A 22398-nucleotide genomic window follows, 5' to 3' on the forward strand; every position below is an offset into this window, starting at 1 on the left:
GGGAAAGAGCCTCAGATCCACAAAGTCCTTTCCGCCAGGTGGCTGATGAGATATGTTGGCACGACTGCCATATTGCAGCTCCATCCCAAAGCCCTTGCTTGGAAGTGTACTTCCCCAGACTACCAAGAACCTTGCCCTCATCCAGGCCAAGGTGGCGAGATACGGTAGCTATGAAGCATAGGCCTTGTTGATCTCTGCACCAGACAGGATGCTCTTGCCAGCATACTTGGGGTCCAACATGTGCTCTGCGGCGTGTATGGGCTTCAGGCAGAAGTCTTCACCCTTTATGATGTATTTCAGAACTGCAGTTTCCTCTGCTTGGAGCAACAGTGAAGTGGGCAGGGCAGTATGGATTTCTTCTCTTCCATCTGAAAGCAGAGTCTGAACATCAGACAGTATGACATTGTCTCCCTAAATCAGTGCATAGGTTTAGGTTTCAGGCTGCTTACCACTCTCTCCCAATATAAATAATCCAGGAGGATCCTCTTAATGGGGCTGTCCATATCGGCAGACTGTGATATGGCCATTTTCTTGGAGAGACTCCTTCCCCTCCAGGAGACTGTCAAACATGATGACAACACCACCCCAACGGGTGTTGCTGAGCAGCTTCAATGTGGTGCTCTTATTCTTCTCACTTTGCTTGGTGAGGTAGATTGCTGTTACAACTTGATGACCATTCACATACCTAACCATTTCCTTGGCTCTCTTGTAGAGCGTATCCATTGTTTTCAGTGCAATGATGTCCTTGAGGAGCAGATTCAATGCATGAGCAGCACAGCCAATGGGTGTACACCGTCTGGTGTTCAACCTTCCCAAGTTCTCTCACGTCACCCCGCTCCTCCGCTCTCTCCACTGGCTTCCAGTTGAAGCTCGCATCCGCTACAAGACCATGGTGCTTGCCTACGGAGCTGTGAGGGGAACGGCACCTCCATACCTTCAGGCTCTGATCAGGCCCTACACCCTAACAAGGGCACTGCGTTCATCCACCTCTGGCCTGCTGGCCCCCCGACCTCTGAGGAAGCACGGTTCCCGCTCAGCCCAGTCCAAACTGTTCGCTGCTCTGGCACCCCAATGGTGGAACAAGCTCCCTCACGACGCCAGGACAGCGGAGTCAATCACCACCTTCCGTAGACACCTGAAACCCCACCTCTTTAAGGAATACCTGGGATAGGATAAAGTAATCCTTCTAACCCCCCCCCTTAAAAGATTTAGATGCACTATTGTAAAGTGGTTGTTCCACTGGATATCATAAGGTGAATGCACCAATTTGTAAGTCGCTCTGGTTAAGAGCGTCTGCTAAATGACTTAAATGTAAAAATGTAAATGTAAAAATGTAAATGTGTGATGTGAGGATAGGACTCCTCCACTTTAAACCAAGCAGCCTTCGTGTTCTCAGCATTGTCTGTCACCAGTGCAAATACCTTCTGTGGTCCAAGGTCATTGATGACTGCCTTCAGCTCATCTGCAATGTAGAGACCAGTGTGTCTGTTGTCCCTTGTGTCTGTGCTCTTGTAGAATACTGGTTGAGGGGTGGAGATGATTATTCCTTGCCCACGAACATTCGACCACCAATCAGAGATGATTGCAATACAGTCTGCTTTCTCTATGATTTGCTTGATCTTCACTTGAACTCTGTTGAACTCTGCATCCAGCAAATGAGTAGATTAATCATGTCTGGTTGGAGGGGTGTATGCTGGGTGAAGAACATTCAGAATTCTCTTCCAATCCACATTGCCTGTGAGCGTCAGAGGTGAACCAGTTGCATACACAGCTCGAGCAAGACATTCATCAGCATTTCTCTGACTACGTTCCTCCATTGAGTCAAAAAAACTTCTGATTCCAGGAGGACCATGAGCTGTTGCTATCGATAAGGTGTCTGATACTTCTATTCGAGGTGAAAATTATGAAGAGGGACGTTTGTCAGAGGTTGCTTGTTGTGAGCGCTGAGGGAACTTTATGCACTTGGCCAGATGATTCTGCATCTTTGTTGCATTCTTCACATATGATTTGGCTCAGTATTTGCAAATGTACACAGCTTTTCCTTCTACATTAGCTGCAGTGAAATGTCTCCACACATCAGATGGTGCCGTGGCATTTTCCTGTAAAGATTAGAAACAAAGTGTAAAAACACCAACAAAAAAGCAAATACAATTCCATGTACAGATAAATATTTAAGCAGTTAGATTAAACAACTCCTTTGTAAGATAAATGTCTTAAAAGGAAACAGGTGAATTAACACTCCTCAGTTAACAGGCTCAAGCAGGCTAAAACCCACATGGTTGCAAAAACTAACTAGCAGAAATTGTTAACAAGTTAGACATGATTTAAACACACTTTGCTGTAGGCTACTATTTACTAGGTAACAAAAAATGATGCATGTTATATACAATCTATTCACCCCACCCAGTATTGTAATCAAAATTTACCAGAAAGCATGTAGTCCTTGGCTCAGACAGTGTAGTAGTGTGGGCTCAATAGCACCTCATTAGTGTGAAAGATCTTGAGAATCAGCTGTACATGTGATGGAAGAATGCACTGTGCATGCAGAGGGTTGCAATTCCATTGAATTGGGGATAGTTTAACCAAAATATGCCACAAGACCTAGAATTGCCTTATGTGTATCCCACAAAGGTTCACTGTTATAAGCTAACTTTTTTCCAGAAATGTACTGTAACGTTTCTGACCCTTTTTAACTCTAAACTGCCCTTTTTAAGACTACCTTGGTAACAGGGCCACTTGAGTCATCACATGTGCCTGTGAGAATGTCTAGTAGAGGCCAACAATGTCTCTTTTCTAGCATTGGGAACAAACTCAAACATTGAAAAGCAACCTAGCTTTTGAACAAAACAATGTAAATAGCCAAGAAACATGAGGACAATATCTCACTTTAGTAGACTTTCAAGTAAATTAGGGCAAGTTTTATGACTGTGCCCATTGCTTCTAAAAACTGATCTTTCAGCAGTGGTGGAAAAAGTTAGAGGCAGTAGGGATGACCAGGGATGTTCTCTGTTTAGTGAGTCCTCCAGATCAGAGGCAGTAAGGATGACCAGGGATGTTCTCTGTTTAGTGAGTCCACCAGATTAGAGGCAGTAGGGACGACCAGGGATGTTCTCTGTTTAGTGAGTCCACCAGATTAGAGGCAGTAGGGATGACCAGGGATGTTCTCTGTTTAGTGAGTCCACCAGATTAGAGGCAGTAGGGATGACCAGGGATGTTCTCTGTTTAGTGAGTCCACCAGATTAGAGACAGTAGGGATGACCAGGGATGTTCTCTGTTTAGTGAGTCCACCAGATTAGAGGCAGTAGGGATGACCAGGGATGTTCTCTGTTTAGTGAGTCCACCAGATTAGAGGCAGTAGGGATGACCAGGGATGTTCTCTGTTTAGTGAGTCCACCAGATTAGAGACAGTAGGGATGACCAGGGATGTTCTCTGTTTAGTGAGTCCACCAGATTAGAGGCAGTAGGGATGACCAGGGATGTTCTCTGTTTAGTGAGTCCTCCAGATCAGAGGCAGTAAGGATGACCAGGGATGTTCTCTGTTTAGTGAGTCCACCAGATTAGTCAGTAGGGACGACCAGGGATGTTCTCTGTTTAGTGAGTCCACCAGATTAGAGGCAGTAGGGATGACCAGGGATGTTCTCTGTTTAGTGAGTCCACCAGATTAGAGGCAGTAGGGATGACCAGGGATGTTCTCTTGATAAGTGCATGAATGTGACCATTATCCTGTCCTGCTAGCTTTTCAAAATGTAACATACTTTTGGGTGTCAGGGAAAATGTATCGAGTAAAATGTACATTATTTTCTTTAGGAATGTATTGAAGTAAAAGTAAAGTACAGATACCCAAAAAACTACTGAAGTAGTTTTACTAAAATACTTTTCAGCACTGTCCTCCAGACAGGCAGTGTTGCTGCGCAAGGTGGGATAGCTATAACGTTAGGATTCAGATTTCTTTGTGTATTACCAGATATTAAACAAAACGGCAGAAATACTTTGAAAACAACTATAAATTACAGCTTTCACTCGTGCCCATATTTGACAATTTTTATTAAATTCTCACACCAGGAGAGTTACCACTCGCCGACGTGGCTGGTGAATTCGACATTCTTACCTGTCTGTGCCAAAATCTACCCACGTTTGGCATGTGGCGGGTGTTTTATTTTAGGCCCTGGTTGTACTTTGGCTACCAAACTTCGACATCCCAAAAATAAAAATAGAACCCTGCCAAAGACCTAAATTAACAAAAACGTCTCAACTTTGTCTTAGTATATGCTCGAATAGTTTCGACTTGGAAGCAAAGCGTTCGAAAGGCTAAAGGCTCTCTTGGTCAGAACTGATTGTCGGCAGCCAAGTTGGTGACAGTGGGCTGCAGCAGTCGGACGTTTGCGTCCATCTGTAAAAGTAAATATTTGCCAATGATTTACCACGTTTGCCCAGGATTGACCTTGATCTTGGCTAGACTGGCTACCGCAGCAAACCCTAGTTCAGCTCATTGTGCTTGGCCTCGGTTAACACATACTTTTTAATGCGTTTCGGTTTTTATCTTCTCTGGAAACTATGTCCCCCACATAAACACGTAGGATTTCAGGGTTTTGACTCGCTCTCTGACTTTCTAAAGGAAATTGATGTTTGCCACAAGATATTTAAAGATTGTCACGTGGTAGCCAGACATGGCTGAGGATATCATTCTGCTTTCACTGTATTTAACGTGTGTGTGTGTGTGTGTGTGTGTGTGGAAAAGGGGTTATTTACCCTTCAAATAGGGAATACATAAATTATATTTTTATAGCCATTTTTTATGTATTCCCTATTTGAAGGGTAAATAACCCCTTTTCAACACACACACACACACACTTTACCTGCATGTTAAATACAGTGAAAGCAGAATGATAACCTCAGCCAGTTTCTGCTGTCCCCCTCCTAAAAGAACAGAACCACTTCTCATTTCATCAGTTGGTGTATTATTTCCTGCCCCGTGTCACTGCAGTAGAAGGCAGCACCGTCAAATGAACTATCTTCCCTTCCCTTCTATCCCCAGCTAGCCCCTCATCTCCTTGCATGCAGAGCAGTGTAAAGCTCCTCTGAATAAGCCCCCATGGTTTACACAGCTGCTGAAAATTTCCTTTAAAGGAAGTGTGCTGCTGGCTGGGCTGGTCACTGACCGAGGAGGGCCACTGGCAGGGACGGGCCAGGCAGGGCTGCACCGAGAGGGGGCCATGGTCATGCTCTGGTCTGGTGGAAATTATGAATGCTAAATTAGCTTCGGTTTCTAGCTGTATGACTCTGAGACTGACCGTTCACCTATTACTGTTAATGGAAGTCTGGGCTCCATATATTCCCAGTAGCATCCATACCAGTGCTGATGATACCATCCCAGTGTAGGGAGATCCCTTCCCAGGCCCCAGCTATAGCCCAGTATAGGGATATCCCCATTATCATTTCCATGACATAAGGATTTAAGAGGCCTCTCTCTTTGCTTACATTCTGCAACTCCAGCTCTGAATAACCTACATCAGCTCTTATATCCCTCCCTCACCCTTTTTCCCATCCTTTCTTCATCTCTCCCTCTCCTGCAAAGAAGCAAACCCGGCTCTGTAGTCTGACTAGCCAACTTGTTCGCTGGTATCTCGCCATCCTTCTTTCTCCTCCCTTGCATTCCCTTCCTGCCCTCTATTCCTCACTCCATACTCCCACAAAGACAGATGTGTAATGTTGTGACCAGAGCTAAGCTTCCCCTCTGCTCATCATTTCTGCTGCTTCTGACTCTGTATCTGGACCAGCTTTACAGACATTGAGTGCTGAATCCCAACTCACTGTATCCGCTTGAGCCTGCATTCTGTCAGTTTATAGTTTCCCTAATGCAAGCTGCCATTTTTTTTAAGACTGGCGTATTTCAGTTTGCTGTTTTCACAAGACCACAACCCGCCCCTTCACCACCCAGCTCTCAGCGAGAGGAGTAGGCCCTAAATCCTGACTTACATCCTGAAGAAATATCCACATGGATGATCATATCCACATCATTTCTCATAACAGCCCGACCGCCACAACATTTCCATTGTGAGGTCAGTGTGGCTCTAGCCCTGGCTGGAAACATTTACCCTGTGTCGAGAACCTCTTTCTAAAAGGTTTGCGGGAGAAAGAGGGCTTTCCTTTTGTGTGGTGCACACAAAGCGTTTAGTAGCTGGTTAATTGGCAGTAGTGAGTGGTCGATCGATGCTGGGCCAAACAGCACGGTCGATGCGCACACACACAGCAGTGAGCTGCGGTCCTCTGTGCCAGCCCAGCATGTGTCTCCAGCCCCGCCCCGTTCCATCACACTGTTCCCTTTGTTCAGCCGCTCTGATTGGCCCCCCGTCCCCACACCAACCGTTGCTATGTATACTGTTGATGGTGTTGAGTTACCTAGAGGCACCTGGGATTGTTCTCTGAAAATCTGAATCTTTCCACGAGAGATTATTGAGCTGTTATTTTATCCAAGACAAATTTCCTAAATTAGTTTGTGGTGAGACGGTCACTGTAAAGGTATGATGACTATGCCAGCCTTTTAGGCTTTCCTTATCATAGTCCCTGATTTAGATTCCTGAAATGCAGACAGGAAAATATTCAGCCCCACCCGTCCTCGCCTGTCTCTCTCCTTCTCATGTTAAAGCTTGTCACTTTACTTGAGGCAGCTCAAATGGAATGATTTCCTGTTTGAAAAGTTTGAAGCATTTTAAAGAATTGTAAACATTGTGCAGGACGTAGGACTACATCTGGAGATGTCTAGTGTGAAAACAAAGATTAGAAAGACAAGTACAGTGTGAAATACACCTTTTTAAAATGAATCTCTCCCTTTCTCTCCCTTGCTCTCCCCCCACCTCTTTCTCTAGGTGAATCTGGTTTGGGGAAGTCAACACTGATCAACTCCCTCTTCCTGACAGACTTGTATTCTCCTGAATACCCTGGTCCCTCCCACAGAATCAAGAAGACAGTACAGGTAAAGACTACCATATCCTATTTAATTGGTTTATTTGAATGGGAACAGATAGAAACACAATGACGATCATCTGATGTGCTTGTTGCACCATAGCTTGAGCTCATTTTCATCACCCTACTTGTTTCTCTCTTGGAATACACTATCATGCTTCTGTCTCTTTTGTAAGCTTAAACAAATGAGTAGGCTCACCCGTTCCCCTCCCTTTTAACAGGAAATCACTTTTTTATTTTCCCAAAGGAGTTAAATATTTCAGTTCACTCGCCACATTAAACAAGCTGTTTCCCCATTCTGTTGCTTTAGGTGCAGGGTGATAGCTAGGTAATGTGTATCCATCCTGTCTGACTACCCATAAGTCCCTCTGTTGGCCACAGAACTGCCCTCCTAGTCTGGTATATTATCTGATGTTGAGGCACTCTGCCAAGTCAGCCTTTATTATAATGCTGGAGCCTAAAGGAATTCATACCAGTAGGTTCGGCCATAATCTGTCTGACGCAGAGCTGGGTCATGTTCAGCCGACATAGAAGGTAACTGTAACGGCCGTCGTCAGAATTAGACCAAGGTGCAGTGGAGGATGTGTTCATCATTAGAGTTTTAATGAAAAAAGAGAACACTACAAAAATAAACAAAAGACGACAGCAAAACAGTCCTGTCAGGATTAACTCTACACAACAGAAACACTAGACAAAAACAATTACCCACAAAACCCAAAGGAAAAACATGCTCCTTATGTGTGACTCCCAATCAGCAACAACGAGCTTCAGCTGTGCCTGATTGGGAGCCACACACGGCCCAAAACAAAGAAATACAAAAACATAGAGAAAGGAACAGAACGCCCACCCAATGTAACACCCTGGCCTAACCAAAATAAAGAACAAAAACCCCTCTATGGCCAGGGTGTTACAGAAACAAGGATTTACTATCTGAATGCTCCTTTTCTTTTTCTGTTGTAAAACATTTTGCTACTGTGTGCCCTAATGAACACGACCCTGTAATAGATGTTTCTCTGGGCTCTACTTGAATAAGTTAACCCTGACATTGGGCTGGTTAACTGCTGGTGCCCCAGGCTGTGGTATCACAGGTGTGCCCCAGACAGCTCCCACGCAGCCCTTTTGTGTTGTTCTGGGTCATTGATGTCACAGCCCTGGCCCTCCCTCTATTACATACCTGCTCTCTGACATGCTGCTGGGGAGGCTTCAGGCCACTCTTAAGAGTAGATGCACTGACAGGAAAACCTGTTACCACCGCTGCCCTGTCGTCCTGTCTATGAATGGCAAGACACCTGCAACCAGTTTATCTACTTAGGCTAGGAGGAATGTCTAGCACTGCTGAAACCATACAGAATATCAGGTGTGGGCGACTGACTCATCCACTGGGAAAAGGAACTGTGTGCAAAACAAACAGCAACAGGGAGTTTTTGGCTGGAATAGAGAAGTAGTACATGACTGGAGTCATGCTCCTCTCCTCTCTGTGGGTGTACTGACTACTGAGCCAGAAGGTAATGTTCCGGTCAGGGGAAATGCACTAACTGGCCCTGCTGCCTGATGGCCGCTGCTGTTAAACTGGAGCCAGAGGCGTGTGTGTGTGTGTACACACACACACACACACACACACACACACACACACACACACACACACACACACACACACACACACACAGAGAGAGAGCTGTAAAGGTGCAGAGCCAGAGGGGTGCGTGTACACACACACACAGAGAGAGAGCTGTAAAGGTGCAGAGCCAGAGGCGTGCGTGTACACACACACACACACACACACACACACACACACACACACACACACACAGAGAGAGAGCTGTAAAGGTGCAGAGCCAGAGGTTGACCTATTTGTTTTCTAGTCTGAAAGGAGGAAATTAGTTCACGCTGATGACTGGGGCTCATCCATCAATCTGGGAAATCGGTTAACAACCAAGGGGTTAACAACCAGAACACCACACTACCTGTGATTTATGACACACTCAGTGTGATTCTCATAAAGAGAAGCAGTGGAGTGGTTGAGAGATATTATAACAGAACATCTGCTATTAGGGAGTTTCCTATACTTGTGCTGTATGGCCCAAACTAGTGTGTTTCTACTGGTGCTAGTGGTATTGACAGTGGGTATGATTAGATATTCCCTCTACTACTTTGTCTAACCTCTATATTCCCTTTACAGGATTAATGTTCTGTAGTATCTGGTTTGAGCTGCTATAGCAGAGGGTTAATCTAGTTGTAGCTATGGGGGTGTGCTGAAACACCAACCAGAGCCATGCTGTGTGACTGAGCCATCTGCTCTGCTCTCACCGCTATGGATCTCCAACCAGGAGAGAGACACTACCACCTCCTCTCCCTACCACCTCCTCTCACTACCACCTGCTCTCACTACCACCTGCTCTCACTACCACCTCTCATCTCTCTTGAAAAAGAGATTTCAATCTGAGTGTGACTTCGCTGGTAAAATAAAGGATAAATCAAATCTCTTCTCCTTTTAGCTAATCCTTGGTTCCCTCAGTGTTTCCCTCAGTGTTTCCCTCAGTGTTTCCCTCAGTGTTTCCCTCAGTGTTTCCCTCAGTGTTTCCCTCAGTGTTTCCCTCAGTGTTTCCCTCAGTGTTTCCCTCAGTGTTTCCCTCAGTGTTTCCCTCAGTGTTTCCCTCAGTGTTTCCCTCTGTGAATCCCTCGGTGTTTCCCTCTGTGAATCCCTCAGTGTTTCCCTCTGTGAATCCCTCAGTGTTTCCCTCTGTGAATCCCTCAGTGTTTCCCTCTGTGAATCCCTCAGTCTTTAAGAGCCCTTAGTCAGTCTTAGTGTTGACCAGGCCTTAAAGTCTTGACTCACAGAACCGTGGCATTTCACCAGGCTCTCCCACGCCTGCTTGGCCGTCTCCACTGCCAAATCGCTGACACTGATTTCCAAGAGGAAGTTGTGCTGTACATGTAGGCTGGGGTGTCACATTGATTTGTTTTTGGAAAAGAGAGGGACTAAAGCAGGGGTGGGGAGACTACGCCCTGGGGGCCAGATTCAGCCCGCGAGCCCATTCAATCCAGCCCACTGGAGGTTTAAAACAAAATATATATATTCTTTTTAGCTAAGGAATCGTGTGTTGGGCTTCTGAGTGCATTTAGAATGGGTGAGTAATGGTGAGCATATGAGTCTGTCTGTGAGTGATTTGAGAGGCATGTGAGCATAGATGAGTTTGTGTGTGTGTGTGTGTGTGTGTGTGTGTATACTGTACATGGGCCAGGTGTGTGAGAACTCAGTCACACAGAGGATTAGGTTGTGACGGACTGGCTCCCTGGCCGGGGACGGCAGCAGTATAGCAGAGAGAGACTGAGCCTGCCAACACCTCATTCATGTCTTGGAACATCTCTGCACCGCAGTATTTATGCCCTAGTTCAGCTCCATCAGTGATCATGTAAGCACTGGAGACTACAGTGGGCTGGGTAACTGCCCTCTAACGGCCCTGTTAGATGGGGGGGCCTCCTCAACCACGTTGAGAAATACTTTTCTTCTCACGTCCAGTTTTATCACTGACGCTGTCACGTTTCTGGATATGGAATATTCAAACATCTGTGAAACAAGTGTCTCTAAAACATCCGTTTTGCAACATGTCTACACCACTGCAGACATCTATTTGTAAAGGCCTGTTTTGCTGAGTGAGCTGCCTGTTATCTGTTTGCTGATCTGAGCCCAGGTTTCAATGAGACAAATGTTAATAACAGGATTCCCAATAATGTCCCGTCTTGTTGGTTTATTCTGTTTGGCTTGCAGCTGCTGAATGAGTTACCCAACTCTGCCCCTGGCCCCCCCCCCCCACACACACACACACACACTGGCTGAAGAGCTCTGTCTGTCGTTGGATCTCATTTAATGTGTCAAGTATGGCCTCCAGGCCAATTCCTGGTGTTGAAAGCCCAAAACAGCCTGCAGTGCGTGTTCGTTTGTGTGTGTGCCAAAGGATTGGCCATGCACACACAGCACAGAGGGGTGCTCCAAACAGACTGTTTCCTGTGATGATTGAACGGGTGATAAAACCATGGGTCTCTTATCAGAGCTGGACTACATGCCTCTGAGACACACACACACACACACACACACACACACACACACACACACACACACACACACACACACACACACAGTTCCTCATATTATGACGCCACACCTATCCGATGACAGATCACTATTAGTCACACATTCTACCTGGCTTGAACGTTTCTCAATAGGAGAATGATTTGTCATTGATGACAGTTTGTAATGTTGTGTACAGGCCAGAGTGGCGTAGCCTGGGGGCCAGTCTCTATCATGCCAACAATTCCATAAGGCGTTGGCAAGCGAGCAGAAACACCCAGGCTAAGGTAGGTGAGGATCATGTGTTAATAGTGTCATAATGATGTCATCGGGCTGGTCCTGGCGTGCCTGTGGAGGCTGTGAGAGGTAAGGCGTGCCAGGATAATGTACTCCGACCAGCCTATTGCTTCATAGCTGTGGAATCCTCAGTGTACTGATGAGTCAGTTTTAGTATTTGTAGTATTTTACTAGGATCCCCATTAGCTGCTGCTAATGCAGCCGTTGCTCTCCCTGGGGTCCACACAAAACATGACATGTAATACAGAACATTATGGACCGTAACTCAAGGACCGAGCTACATTGATTTAAAATATGAATTGACACTTTCATACACGTAAGACTTAACAGTCCATTCTTAATAACACAGGCCAGCACGTACACACAGGCCAGCACGTACACACAGGCCAGCACGTACACACAGGCCAGCACGTACACACAGGCCAGCACGTACACACAGGCCAGCACGTACACACTCTTCAGTTAATCCTAACATGTTAGAAACACCACCCAGTGGGCCTCTTATGGTATAATGGTAACCTTGGTGGAGTTGTTCGTTTAAAAAAGCAACATAGTCGCACAGGATTGGCGGCGTTCACCCAGTGAATGGAGTCCCATACATATGTTGCCTCAGCAACCGTGACAGCCATGACTTTTCGTTATATTTGAATCTCCTCCAGATACAGTGGGTTGCAGTGAAGTTAACTTAGTGGCGCTGAACAGAGTCAGAGCCATTCATGAAATGAAAAGGGTCCCGTACATAAAATACTGGACTTAGTTATACGTTATAGTCACCACCAACTGTGAAGTGACTTGGTGGAGCTGCATCAGAAATGAAGACGCACACCGGGGCGGAGCCATTCATAAAGGGACCGGGAACATCGGTTTCTTCCAGCTAAAGCCTCTAGCTAGCGTCATCTGGTAAAAAAGACAGAGACATAAATCTAATATCTCTGTTCTTTTCTCTCCACTGTTTCTCTTAGAGCCTGTTTGTGTTCAGTGCCATGGGAACATCTTATCTTTAACCCAAACACCAGATGTTCTCAGAATGGAGCGGAGTAGATTTATTTATTTGATTATTATTTGGTCAGTAAGGAGAGGTTTTGTTAAAGCTAATTTTGCTGTTTGCTTGAGTGATTTGGAGATGGCAGGAAGTTCCACGCAATCATGGCTCTATTTAATACTATGCTTTGCATTGACGCGTTTTTGATTTTGGGACTGTGAAGAGACTTGATGGACGTCTCTTAGGGTACGACTGTCTGTCAGAACTGTATGTTAGCTGATTGAATAGACAGTTTTGGAATTTTTAACACATGAATATTTCTTACAAAAACAAGTGAAGCAGCCAACCTATTCTCTGTTCCTGGGTTGACTTCCCAGGGTTCTTTGTCTTTGTTTGTGCAGCACTAGCCGTAAAGTCCCAAGTCCTTACTAAGGGTTCTGGATCTGAAGGTTGAGGGAGGAAGAGGGGAAGGAGAGATCCTCCATCTGATCTCTGAGCACCACTACATGCCAGTTGAAGAAGAGGAAGTAGTCATAGTAGTAACAGGAAGTAGTACTGAAGGTGCCAGACTTGTGGTTTACCATCTCATGAAGTTGACGTCACTTGATCAATGGTTAGCCATCTACATTGACCTGCTTCCTCTCCTGGGCACTCGGCATCAGGGTAGGTGTGCGGCAGGAGTGCTATCAAGCTTTCAGACTTAATAGAAACATCCTCCATGGAGGATTAACCACATTGTATTGTACCTCCCTTTTTGAAGTTGCATGAAAGTGATCCTGTTTCTGTGATTCACTGCCAATAGAAACAGCCTCTGCCTGGGTGTGTGTGGTATTCTATGTGGCTAGCTTACACCCACAGAAGCTTGGGCATTTTAAGGGGCTTCTCTTGACTTGTTTCATCTCGCGAGTGATTCCTCTCAACACTACAGTCTAAATCTCCACTAAGTCCAGCACCCACCAATTTGTTTACCTGTGCATTACACATCCTTAAGTACTTAAAGTTTAAACGAGATTAGAGTGTGTGAGTGTCTGTGTTTCCTCTGCATCGTTTGGCTTCAATAGTGAACATTATTCCAGAGGTTTCCTGATAAACTTGGCTGGGTCAGGATCCCAGAAGGGAAGAGTTGCTGGTGGGAACTCTACGCTTGTTTATCCTAGAGGAGGAGGGGAAGAAAGGAAGAATGAATAAAGCCTTCTTTTTTCCGTTTTTCTTCTCTCCAGGAACCACAAACTGAGATTTCACATAACTGTGGTGTCTTTTGTTTCCCAGTCGAGCCAGAGTGATGTGATGAAACCCAATGGAATGTATTGGTTGGGTAATGAACAACACACCCTCCGGGATCCATCCAGAGCTGTTTGGAGGCCTGAAGACCTTGGGGTGATGAGGGCTATGCTATATTGTTTGTGTTATTGAAGGGACTGGGCTAGCCTGGTTCCAGATGTGTTCGTGCTGTTCAGCCAACTGAACTGAACAAATCTGAACCAGGCTAGGACAGGCGTCTGTGTGGGTCATTAACAGATGTAGAGGGTATGAGAGGAGGAGACTAGGCAGATGAGGCTAGCGCTTAGCATGCTAATATCTGTCTGTGCCAGCCTGTGATATGACACAGCTGAGCCAACCAACCGTAGCAGAGAGGAGTGTGGCGGAAGCGGTCAGTGTTGGATGCCTCTTCCATGTCTGTCTGTGAGGTCATTGTGGTCAGTCGCTTAGAGGCATGACTCACTCTGTTAAGGAGAGGGAGGTACAGAGCGGGAGCAAGAGAGCAGGGGGATAAGAGGGAAAGGGAGAGAGGGGGTAGGGAGAGCGAGAAGGAAGAGAGGAGGGAGGGATTGAAAGTCTGTTTGCAGATTCTTTCCTAGCTGTTTACTCAGCACTGATCCTTCTCCTACCATTACACTGTTTAGTACCATCTCTAACTCATTCCAGACAGGGAGTGGGCCATGTCTGTTGTTTTATCCATTCAGCATCTCACACTAGCATCGTTCATGACACTGTAAAGGGTGCAGTCGGTTGTTTTATCCATTCAGCATCTCACACTAGCATCGTTCATGACACTGTAAAGGGTGCAGTCGGTTGAACAGCATGAATGAAACTTTTTTTTTTTCTTTTTTTTGCCACTGTCAATCGATGCTATGGTGGTGCCTAAGAAGATATCTGTAACCTGTTTTAGTTACAACAAGACAGACTAGAAGGGAGTGAGGGAGCGAGAGAGAGTAGGGAAGGAGAAAGTCCTACTCTGGTGATTAGAGGACCTGGTTGAGGTTTATGTATCTCCACCAGTCGCCAGCAGCAGCTGGCGTGAGAAGTCAGAGGTCAAGAAAACAGACGGGTGGATCTCAATGTGCCGTCTCGATTCCTGTGACAGAAGGTCACGGAGCTCAGGGACAGCAGCGCGCACACACACACACACACACACACACACACACACACACACACACAGTGTGAGCTGGAATGAACAGCTGCGTTCTAGCAGGGTTTAATGGATGAGGTCAGCATCTCACACACAGTAAAGAATCCTCTGGCCCACCAGCTCCAGGGGTCAGTGTCTGGCTAGGGTGGGGGGACAGACGTGTCATCACGCTGCCCTATAAAAAAGCTGTGTGCATTCCAGCGCTAACGATTGAGTGACTCTTGTCAACCGACTCCTCTGTAGATTTATTGCCTGGGCATTTATATTAACAAACCGTTTTTTACCTCATCCCATCGTTTTCCCTGCAGTTGGTAGTTAAGCTGTTCTTTGGCTGGAACATACACACAGTGGTTCACACATGCAACATATCAGGGCTTCTACGCTGACCTTTTTTTACAAGGAGCATGTGTGCGCCTAAGTTGACAAATGTAGGCGCACACAAGTAACATACTTGATACTAACCCTCACATTTTTATAGACGCACTGGTGCTCCTAAATTCACATTCCAGGATGTACAGTCAAATATTTAGGCGCATATGCAAAACAAATGATCGTACTGTAGAGCCCCGCATGTCATCAGTGTTTTCAAAACATACTTAAGAAGAACCCATCATGACCTGTCCTATGCTACAGACAACGGGTGTTCTGGGTCAAGCATGGTTGTCTGAAGTAGACATTTCATTATTCAAATGAACAAAGTTGGCAGTATTTTTCTTCAATTGTTAGGCCATGCATTATTAGAGGTCGACAATTATGAATTTTCAAAACCGATACTGATTATTGGAGGACCAAAAAAAAAGCTATTTAAAAAATAATTTGTATTTATATATACACACAAAAAAAGAAATGTCCTCTCACTGTCAACTGTGTTTATTTTCAGCAAACTTAACATGTACATTTTTGTATGAACATAAGATTCAACAACTGAGACATAAACTGAACAAGTTCCACAGACAAGTGACTAACAGAAATTTAATAATGTGTCCCTGAACAAAGGGGGTATCTGGTGTGGCCACCAGCTGCATTAAGTACTGCAGTGCATCTCCTTCTCATGGACTGCACCAGATTTGCCAGTTCTTGCTGTGAGATGTTACCCCACTCTTCCAGCAAGGCACCTGCAAGTTCCCGGACATTTCTGGGGGGAAATGGCCCTAGCCCTCACCCTCCGATCCAACCGGTCCCAGACGTGCTCAATGGGATTGAGATCCGGGCTCTTCGCTGGCCATGAAAGATCACGGACATTCTTGTCTTGCAGGAAATCACACACAGAATGAGCAGTATGGCTGGTGGCATTGTCATGCTGGAGGGTCATGTCAGGATGAGCCTGCAGGAAGGGTACCACATGAGGGATGTCTTCCCTGTAGTGCACAGCGTTGAGATTGCCTGCAATGACAACAAGCTCAGTCCAATGATGCTTTGACACACCGCCCCAGACCATGATGGACCCTCCACCTCCAAATCGATCCCACTCCAGAGTACAGGCCTCGGTGTAACGCTCATTCCTTCGACGATAAACACGAATCCGACCATCACCCCTGGTGAGACAAAATCGCAACTCGTCAGTGAAGAGCACTTTTTGCCAGTCCTGTCTGGTCCAGCGACGGTGGGTTTGTGCCCATAGGCGACGTTGTTGCCGGTGATGTCTGGTGAGGACCTGCCTTACAACAGGCCTACAAGCCCTCAGTTCAGCCTATTGCGGACAGTCTGAGCACTGATGGAGGGATTGTGCGTTCCTGGTGTAACTCGGGCAGTTGTTGTTGCCATCCTGTACCTGTCCCGCAGGTGTGATGTACCGATCCTGTGCAGGTGTTGTTACACGTGGTCTGCCACTGCGAGGACGATCAGCTGTCTGTCCTGTCTCCCTGTAGCACTGTCTTAGGCGTCTCACAGTACGGACATTGCAATTCATTGCCTTGGCCACATCTGCAGTCCTCATGCCTCCTTGCAGCATGCCTAAGGCACGTCTGTAAGCTGTTAGTGTCTTAATGACTGTTCAACAGGTGCATGTAAATTAATTGTTTACGGTTCATTGAACAAGCATGGGAAACACTGTTTAAACCCTTTACAATGAAGATCTTTGAAGTTATTTGGATTTTTACGAATTATCTTTGAAAGACAGGGTCCTGAAAAAGGGACGTTTCTTTTTTTGCTGAGTTTAGTAGATCATCTGCATACATTGACATATTGTGCTCTTCACCAGCTCGGTGGATTCCAGTGAATGATGGTGATAATTTTAAGGCCAAGGAAAGCGGTTCTATTGCAAGAGTTAAAAGGAGCAGGGACATAGGGCACCCTTGACGGGTCCCTCTGGAGAGGGGGAAGTATTTTGAAGGTTGAGATTTGGTGTGTAAGCTAGCCGTAGGAGCAGAATAGAGCAGACGTATCTATGAGATGAAATTGAACCCAAACGAAATCTTCCCAAAATCTTAAATTATCCCACTCCACCAATCCCAATCCTTCTCCACATCAAGAGAAACAACAATTTCGTGGTGATAATGTTCAAAAGCTGATCATCAGATATGACATCCTGAAGGCAGGGTTCCAACCGGCATGCTAGAACCTAATAATTTAACATCAGCGTTCAAAAATGGAAGTGGGCAAATACCGCATTCCGCCGGATCTTTATCTTTCTTAAGTATAAGTGAGATGGAGGCTTGGGTTAGCATCGGGGGGAGAGAGTCCTGTGATAACGAGTCGGTGAACATATCTAATAGTAATGGGGTGAGTTGATCTGAGAATGTTTTGTAAAAATCAACAGGGAAGCCATCAGGGCCTGGGGCCTTGCCACTTTGCATTAACTTTAGACCCTTTGTTATCTCATCAAGATGCAGAGGGTTGTCCAGAACTTTACTCGGGTCCATAACTTGGGATATCCCATCCATTGATATCTAAAAAGTTGTCCATAGCCGTATTATCTGATGGGGGTTCGGATTTGTAGAGGTTAGAATAAAATGACACGAAAGTTGAATTGGTATTAGAGGGATCACTTGTAGGATTACGGGAGGAGTCATATGCCTGACAGATGAGATGAGATGCTGACTGGCGTTTAAGTTGGTGTGCCAAAAGGCGGCTGGCCTTGTCACCATATTCGTAGTACGTCTCCTTTGTTTGTTGCAACAGAAACTCTATCAGTGGAAAGCAGATTAAATTGAGTTTGAAGTTTCTGCCTCTCTGCATATAATTCAGGGGATGGTGAAGTTGAAGATTGCCGGTCTATTTCCAGGATTGAGTCCCCCATTTCCTGATGTTTCAGTTTTCTTTGTTTGACATAATGAGCATTGTAAGAAATGATCTTTCCCCATAATACACCTTTGAAAGTCTCCCAAAGAAGAGAAGGGGAGGTGTCATAATTTTTATTTGTTTTAATGAATACATCTATGTTGGTCAAAATTAAGTCACAGAATTCTTTGTTTGACAATTGGCCCGTGTTAAATTTTTTTACATTTACATTTTAGTTATTTAGCAGACGCTCTTATCCAGAGCGACTTACAGTAGTGAATGCATACATTTCATACATTTTTTTTTTTTTTCTGTGCTGGCCCCCCGTGGGAATCGAACCCACAACCCTGGCGTTGCAAACGCCATGCTCTACCAACTGAGCTACAGGGAAGGCTTAAATCTCCAATTCAACATTTTTTTTTGTATTCGGAGTAAGTGCGAAGTCCAGAATGTGGGGGGAATGGTCCGAAATCACTATCGCTGAATATTCTGTAGTTTTTACTGAGGGGAGAAGGGCTCTATCTTAAAAAAACAAAGTAGTTTCAATAAAAGTATACAAACGGACAATTTAGCATTTTGGATATGGACAATTAAGCTAACGAACCGTGGGTCTAAACTCTTCAGCTAGTGCAACAATTAAACGAGTACAATTGGAAGAGAGTGATAGTATTAGACTCCAATGTCGTAGTGGAGTCCAAGATAAAGTGAATGTAACTGAACACCGTCAGTGACCAACATCACCAATCATGGCCAACGTAAACCACAGTAGTTCAGAGTGTCCATATAGTATATCAAGCAGACCCCAATGAAAAATGTATATACACAAATATTGGTGGAAAGGATCGGTGTCTCACTAGCTAGTAACATTGGTATCCAAAATGACCTAAAGGCTGCCAAACTGCAATGTAGGCTATAGATTGCCATTAGTGGAGCAGCAAGTTCAAAGCCTTAGTAACATGAAATAAATCAAAATGCTGCGCTTTTACCAGCAATTGTCTTTGATTTAACTAACTAAACAAGATCAAATGGAAGTTTTAAAGAGCAGTGAGACAGTATAGTATGTCATTGTCAACAACAGAAACAAATTATGTACTGCTTCAAACATACCTACTGTAGCCAGCAAACTTTAGCATAGGATTGTTTCACGAGAAACGGATCGATAGATGGCCATAGATGTATGTAGCCTAGTGTCCACACTGTCACTAGAACTAACGTTACTCACATAATACAGACAGGTGAGAAATCATCCCAATTCAGGGATTCAATTTATTTCAGGCATGCAATGTATGCGCTGTCGGTATGACTCGGCTTCTTCAGGATTAAAAAAAAAATGGACCTCGCCGTTAAAGGTGACACAAAGCCGGGCAGGATAAATCAGCCCACACTGGCCGAAGTTGGACTTGGACTCGATGTCGTTGAATGGGGCGCGTTTCTTCGCCAGGCTAGAACTGAAATCCTGGTAGAACTTGATCTTGTGGCCTTCGAAAGTGATGTTGCCATGTTCCCTTGCCCACCGAAGGACAAGCTCCTTTTCTTTGTATCGATAGGATGCGGTCGGCCGCCTGGGCAACGTTTCGGTGCTAGGCTGCAGTGGGCTTTATCAAGTTCAGGGAGATTGGAAAAAGCCTCATCGCCCAAAACTTCCTTGAACAGCTCCACAATAAACTGGGTTGGATATCCTGTCTCAGAATCCTCTGGCAGTCCAATCACGTATTCTGGTGTTTTGAATGTGAAATCAAATCCTCCACTTGTAGCTGCAGAGACTTGTTGGCGGCAGCCACATCGTCAAGCCTGGTTTCCAGCGTAGTGAGTTGGTCGCTGTGGCCAGAGAGCCCGGCCTCAACTTCGACCAGTGTGAGATGCCACAGAACCCCGGATGGTTTCCACGGTTGCCTGAATTGGAGCCAGTGCAGCCGCCAGTGAGTTATTCAGGAATTCGGTGAGTTCTGCTGCCAAACTTTCACGCGATTTCGCCAGCTCTCTGACAAGGATCTCCAGTGTTATCGGGTTAGCCGTATCACCCGGAGTGGCTATTGAAGCCTTCAATGAAGGTGGAGTGGTAGCCATTTTAGCTGAAGCATGTGACTGGTTTGCTCATGCCAACTTAGGTACGCTCTATTACTAGGTAATTAAGATAACTTTTGAAGTCATGACAAGTATGAATTTCGGCGAAATTGAGGATTATTTACAAAAGTTGTCGGAGAAGAGACCTCGTACGACTTATTTCTACATTGCTCAACCAGAAGCCCGAATTAGTCATATTTTGATCTGGTGCATGCATAGGGATGTCCACGTCATGCCCATGCTATAGAGATACACCTAGCAGACTCAAACTTCACTGTTGTAGGCATAATACAGCTAGTGCTATCTAGACTTGAGCTGGCAAACAAATCCATTACATTAGCTACCTAAAGGTGAAGTAAACTCAACTGAGGAGTAACAGAGACTTTAAACTTGAAAACGTGTAGGATACCTCTCCGGTTTCCCTGACGTACGTTTTTTTTAAATACATGTTATGCTTGTTCGCATAGCACTCCTCACAGGCCGCTGTACGTTTGTTTTGTTAGTGAGATGAAACTGACAAAACTCTGAAAGGTATTATTGTAGGTCAGAATTGCAAAACAATATTTGTTCAAGCCTAAAATGTTACTCCATAATTGGGTGGCCAGCCACAGAGGGTGGCCAGCCCACAGTGGGGCTGTGTGGGGGAGAGGAAGCCTTTAGCTCGGGCCCAGCGGGTGGGGTGGAGGTAGAGCAGCCGTAACCCAGCCTCAGGCCTAAACCACGGGCATTCTACATGCTTTCTAAGTGGAAGGTGACAGCTCAGTTTAGCTGCTGAGGTTAAACCCAAATGTGCTGCTCTTTGAGAAACTATGGGCTGCTGGCTGGGCTGGCCTTCTCGAAATGGTCCTACAGCAATGAAGTATGTCATTAGGGAAACAAAGGGATGGTAAGGTTGTTTATATCACAATGTACATCCCGGTGTGTGTGTGAAAGCAAATGAGGTATAGTAGTCTTTTATGTTGGCCTGTGTACAACTGCTGAAGCAGAGCTTGCTTACTGTACACAGAGCTGCTTTAACACACACACAATGCCTTCCATTGTGATCTGAGCGGAACACTGCAGGCCTTCATATGTTCCTCCTGATTAAATCATTGAAGTGCAGCTCATCTGCTAATCACAAGGTTTGGTCTGGACCGCCTGCTGGTTAAAGCTCTGGTCAGCTAAGAGGCCACTGCAATCTGCTAGGTGCAATCTGCTAGATACACCCTGTATTGGACACTCCAGGTAGGCAGCCAAATATTACTAGCGCTCTCTCTGGGTCTAAGGTCAAATATTACTAGCGCTCTCTCTGGGTCTAAGGTCAAATATTACTAGAGCTCTCTCTGGGTCTAAGGTCAAATATTACTAGAGCTCTCTCTGGGTCTAAGGTCAAAGATCGTCTAAGACCCTGTTGATGGATTCATCCTCAGTCTGCCTGGCTGTCAACCCTCAACAAGTCTATCTCTATCTGTGATTTATATTTGGCAAAACCACATTTCTTTTCACCTGGGCTTTTGTAGTTTGATGGTTAGCTAACTTCTCCAAACAGATATTTTCTAGATAAAGATGAAAGGAAAGGACTATGTCAGACCCCCTGACCAAGCCCCTGAATCTGAGCCCATCCCCCTCAACAGAGGAGTGCTCGGAGGTGGCGAGACTGCAAACTGTCATGATTAGCATAGATTAGCGCAAGTTATACACACTATGGCGCAACACATCGGAGGATTCTTTTTTCAGTGCATCTGTTTGTACAAGTCCCTATTCAAATGAACCGTAAATGGAGAGAGATTGATGTCATGGTGTTTTTTTTAAAGTTCACCATGATTCTGTGCTGAATTTCTACATGTCTTTGTTATAATTATTTAGTCTTCTCTACAATCTCAGGTGGAGCAGTCTAAGGTGCTGGTAAAGGAAGGAGGAGTTCAGCTGCTTCTCACCATCGTTGACACGCCAGGGTTCGGGGACGCTGTCGACAACAGTAACTGGTACGTCTGACTAGGAGGCTGGCTGACCGAGTGATCTGCTTGCTGACCGACTGACTTGCCAACTGACTGGCTAGCCAAGCCTGCCCTATATCTCTTTCTGAATGTGTATATTCTACATTACATATTGAGTAATTGAGTAATGTCTGTGCTCTGCTCTCTTATAAAGCTGGCAGCCAGTTATCGATCACATCGACAGTAAGTTTGAGGATTATCTCAACTCAGAGTCCCGGGTCAACAGACGGCAGATGCCTGACAACAGAGTGCACTGCTGCCTCTACTTCATTGCCCCCTCTGGACACGGGTAGGTACTGCAGCTGGAATGGTGTCATTCTTGAAACACTATGATAGTTTAAATTTAGTCCCTGCCGCTTCTCAAACTGTGAATAATTCTTCTCCACGGGGGAAGAAAAGTGTTTCCCCCTCTCATTTG

The 22398-nt window shown here is 45.4% G+C and overlaps 1 protein-coding gene across 2 annotated transcripts in view; it reads left to right on the forward strand.

The window, feature by feature from the left end:
* LOC115173789 (septin-7) overlaps positions 1-22398 on the forward strand; it is a 50541-nt gene that overhangs the window by 15783 nt on the left and 12360 nt on the right. For both annotated transcript variants that reach the window (XM_029732189.1, XM_029732190.1), the window contains exons 4-6: positions 6867-6973; positions 21868-21968; positions 22135-22269. In XM_029732189.1, coding sequence (XP_029588049.1) covers positions 6867-6973; positions 21868-21968; positions 22135-22269 — 343 coding nt within the window. The remainder of the gene's footprint in view (positions 1-6866; positions 6974-21867; positions 21969-22134; positions 22270-22398) is intronic.

The sequence above is a fragment of the Salmo trutta genome, chromosome 34 (assembly GCF_901001165.1).
Source record: "Salmo trutta chromosome 34, fSalTru1.1, whole genome shotgun sequence".
Classification (NCBI taxonomy): domain Eukaryota; kingdom Metazoa; phylum Chordata; class Actinopteri; order Salmoniformes; family Salmonidae; genus Salmo; species Salmo trutta.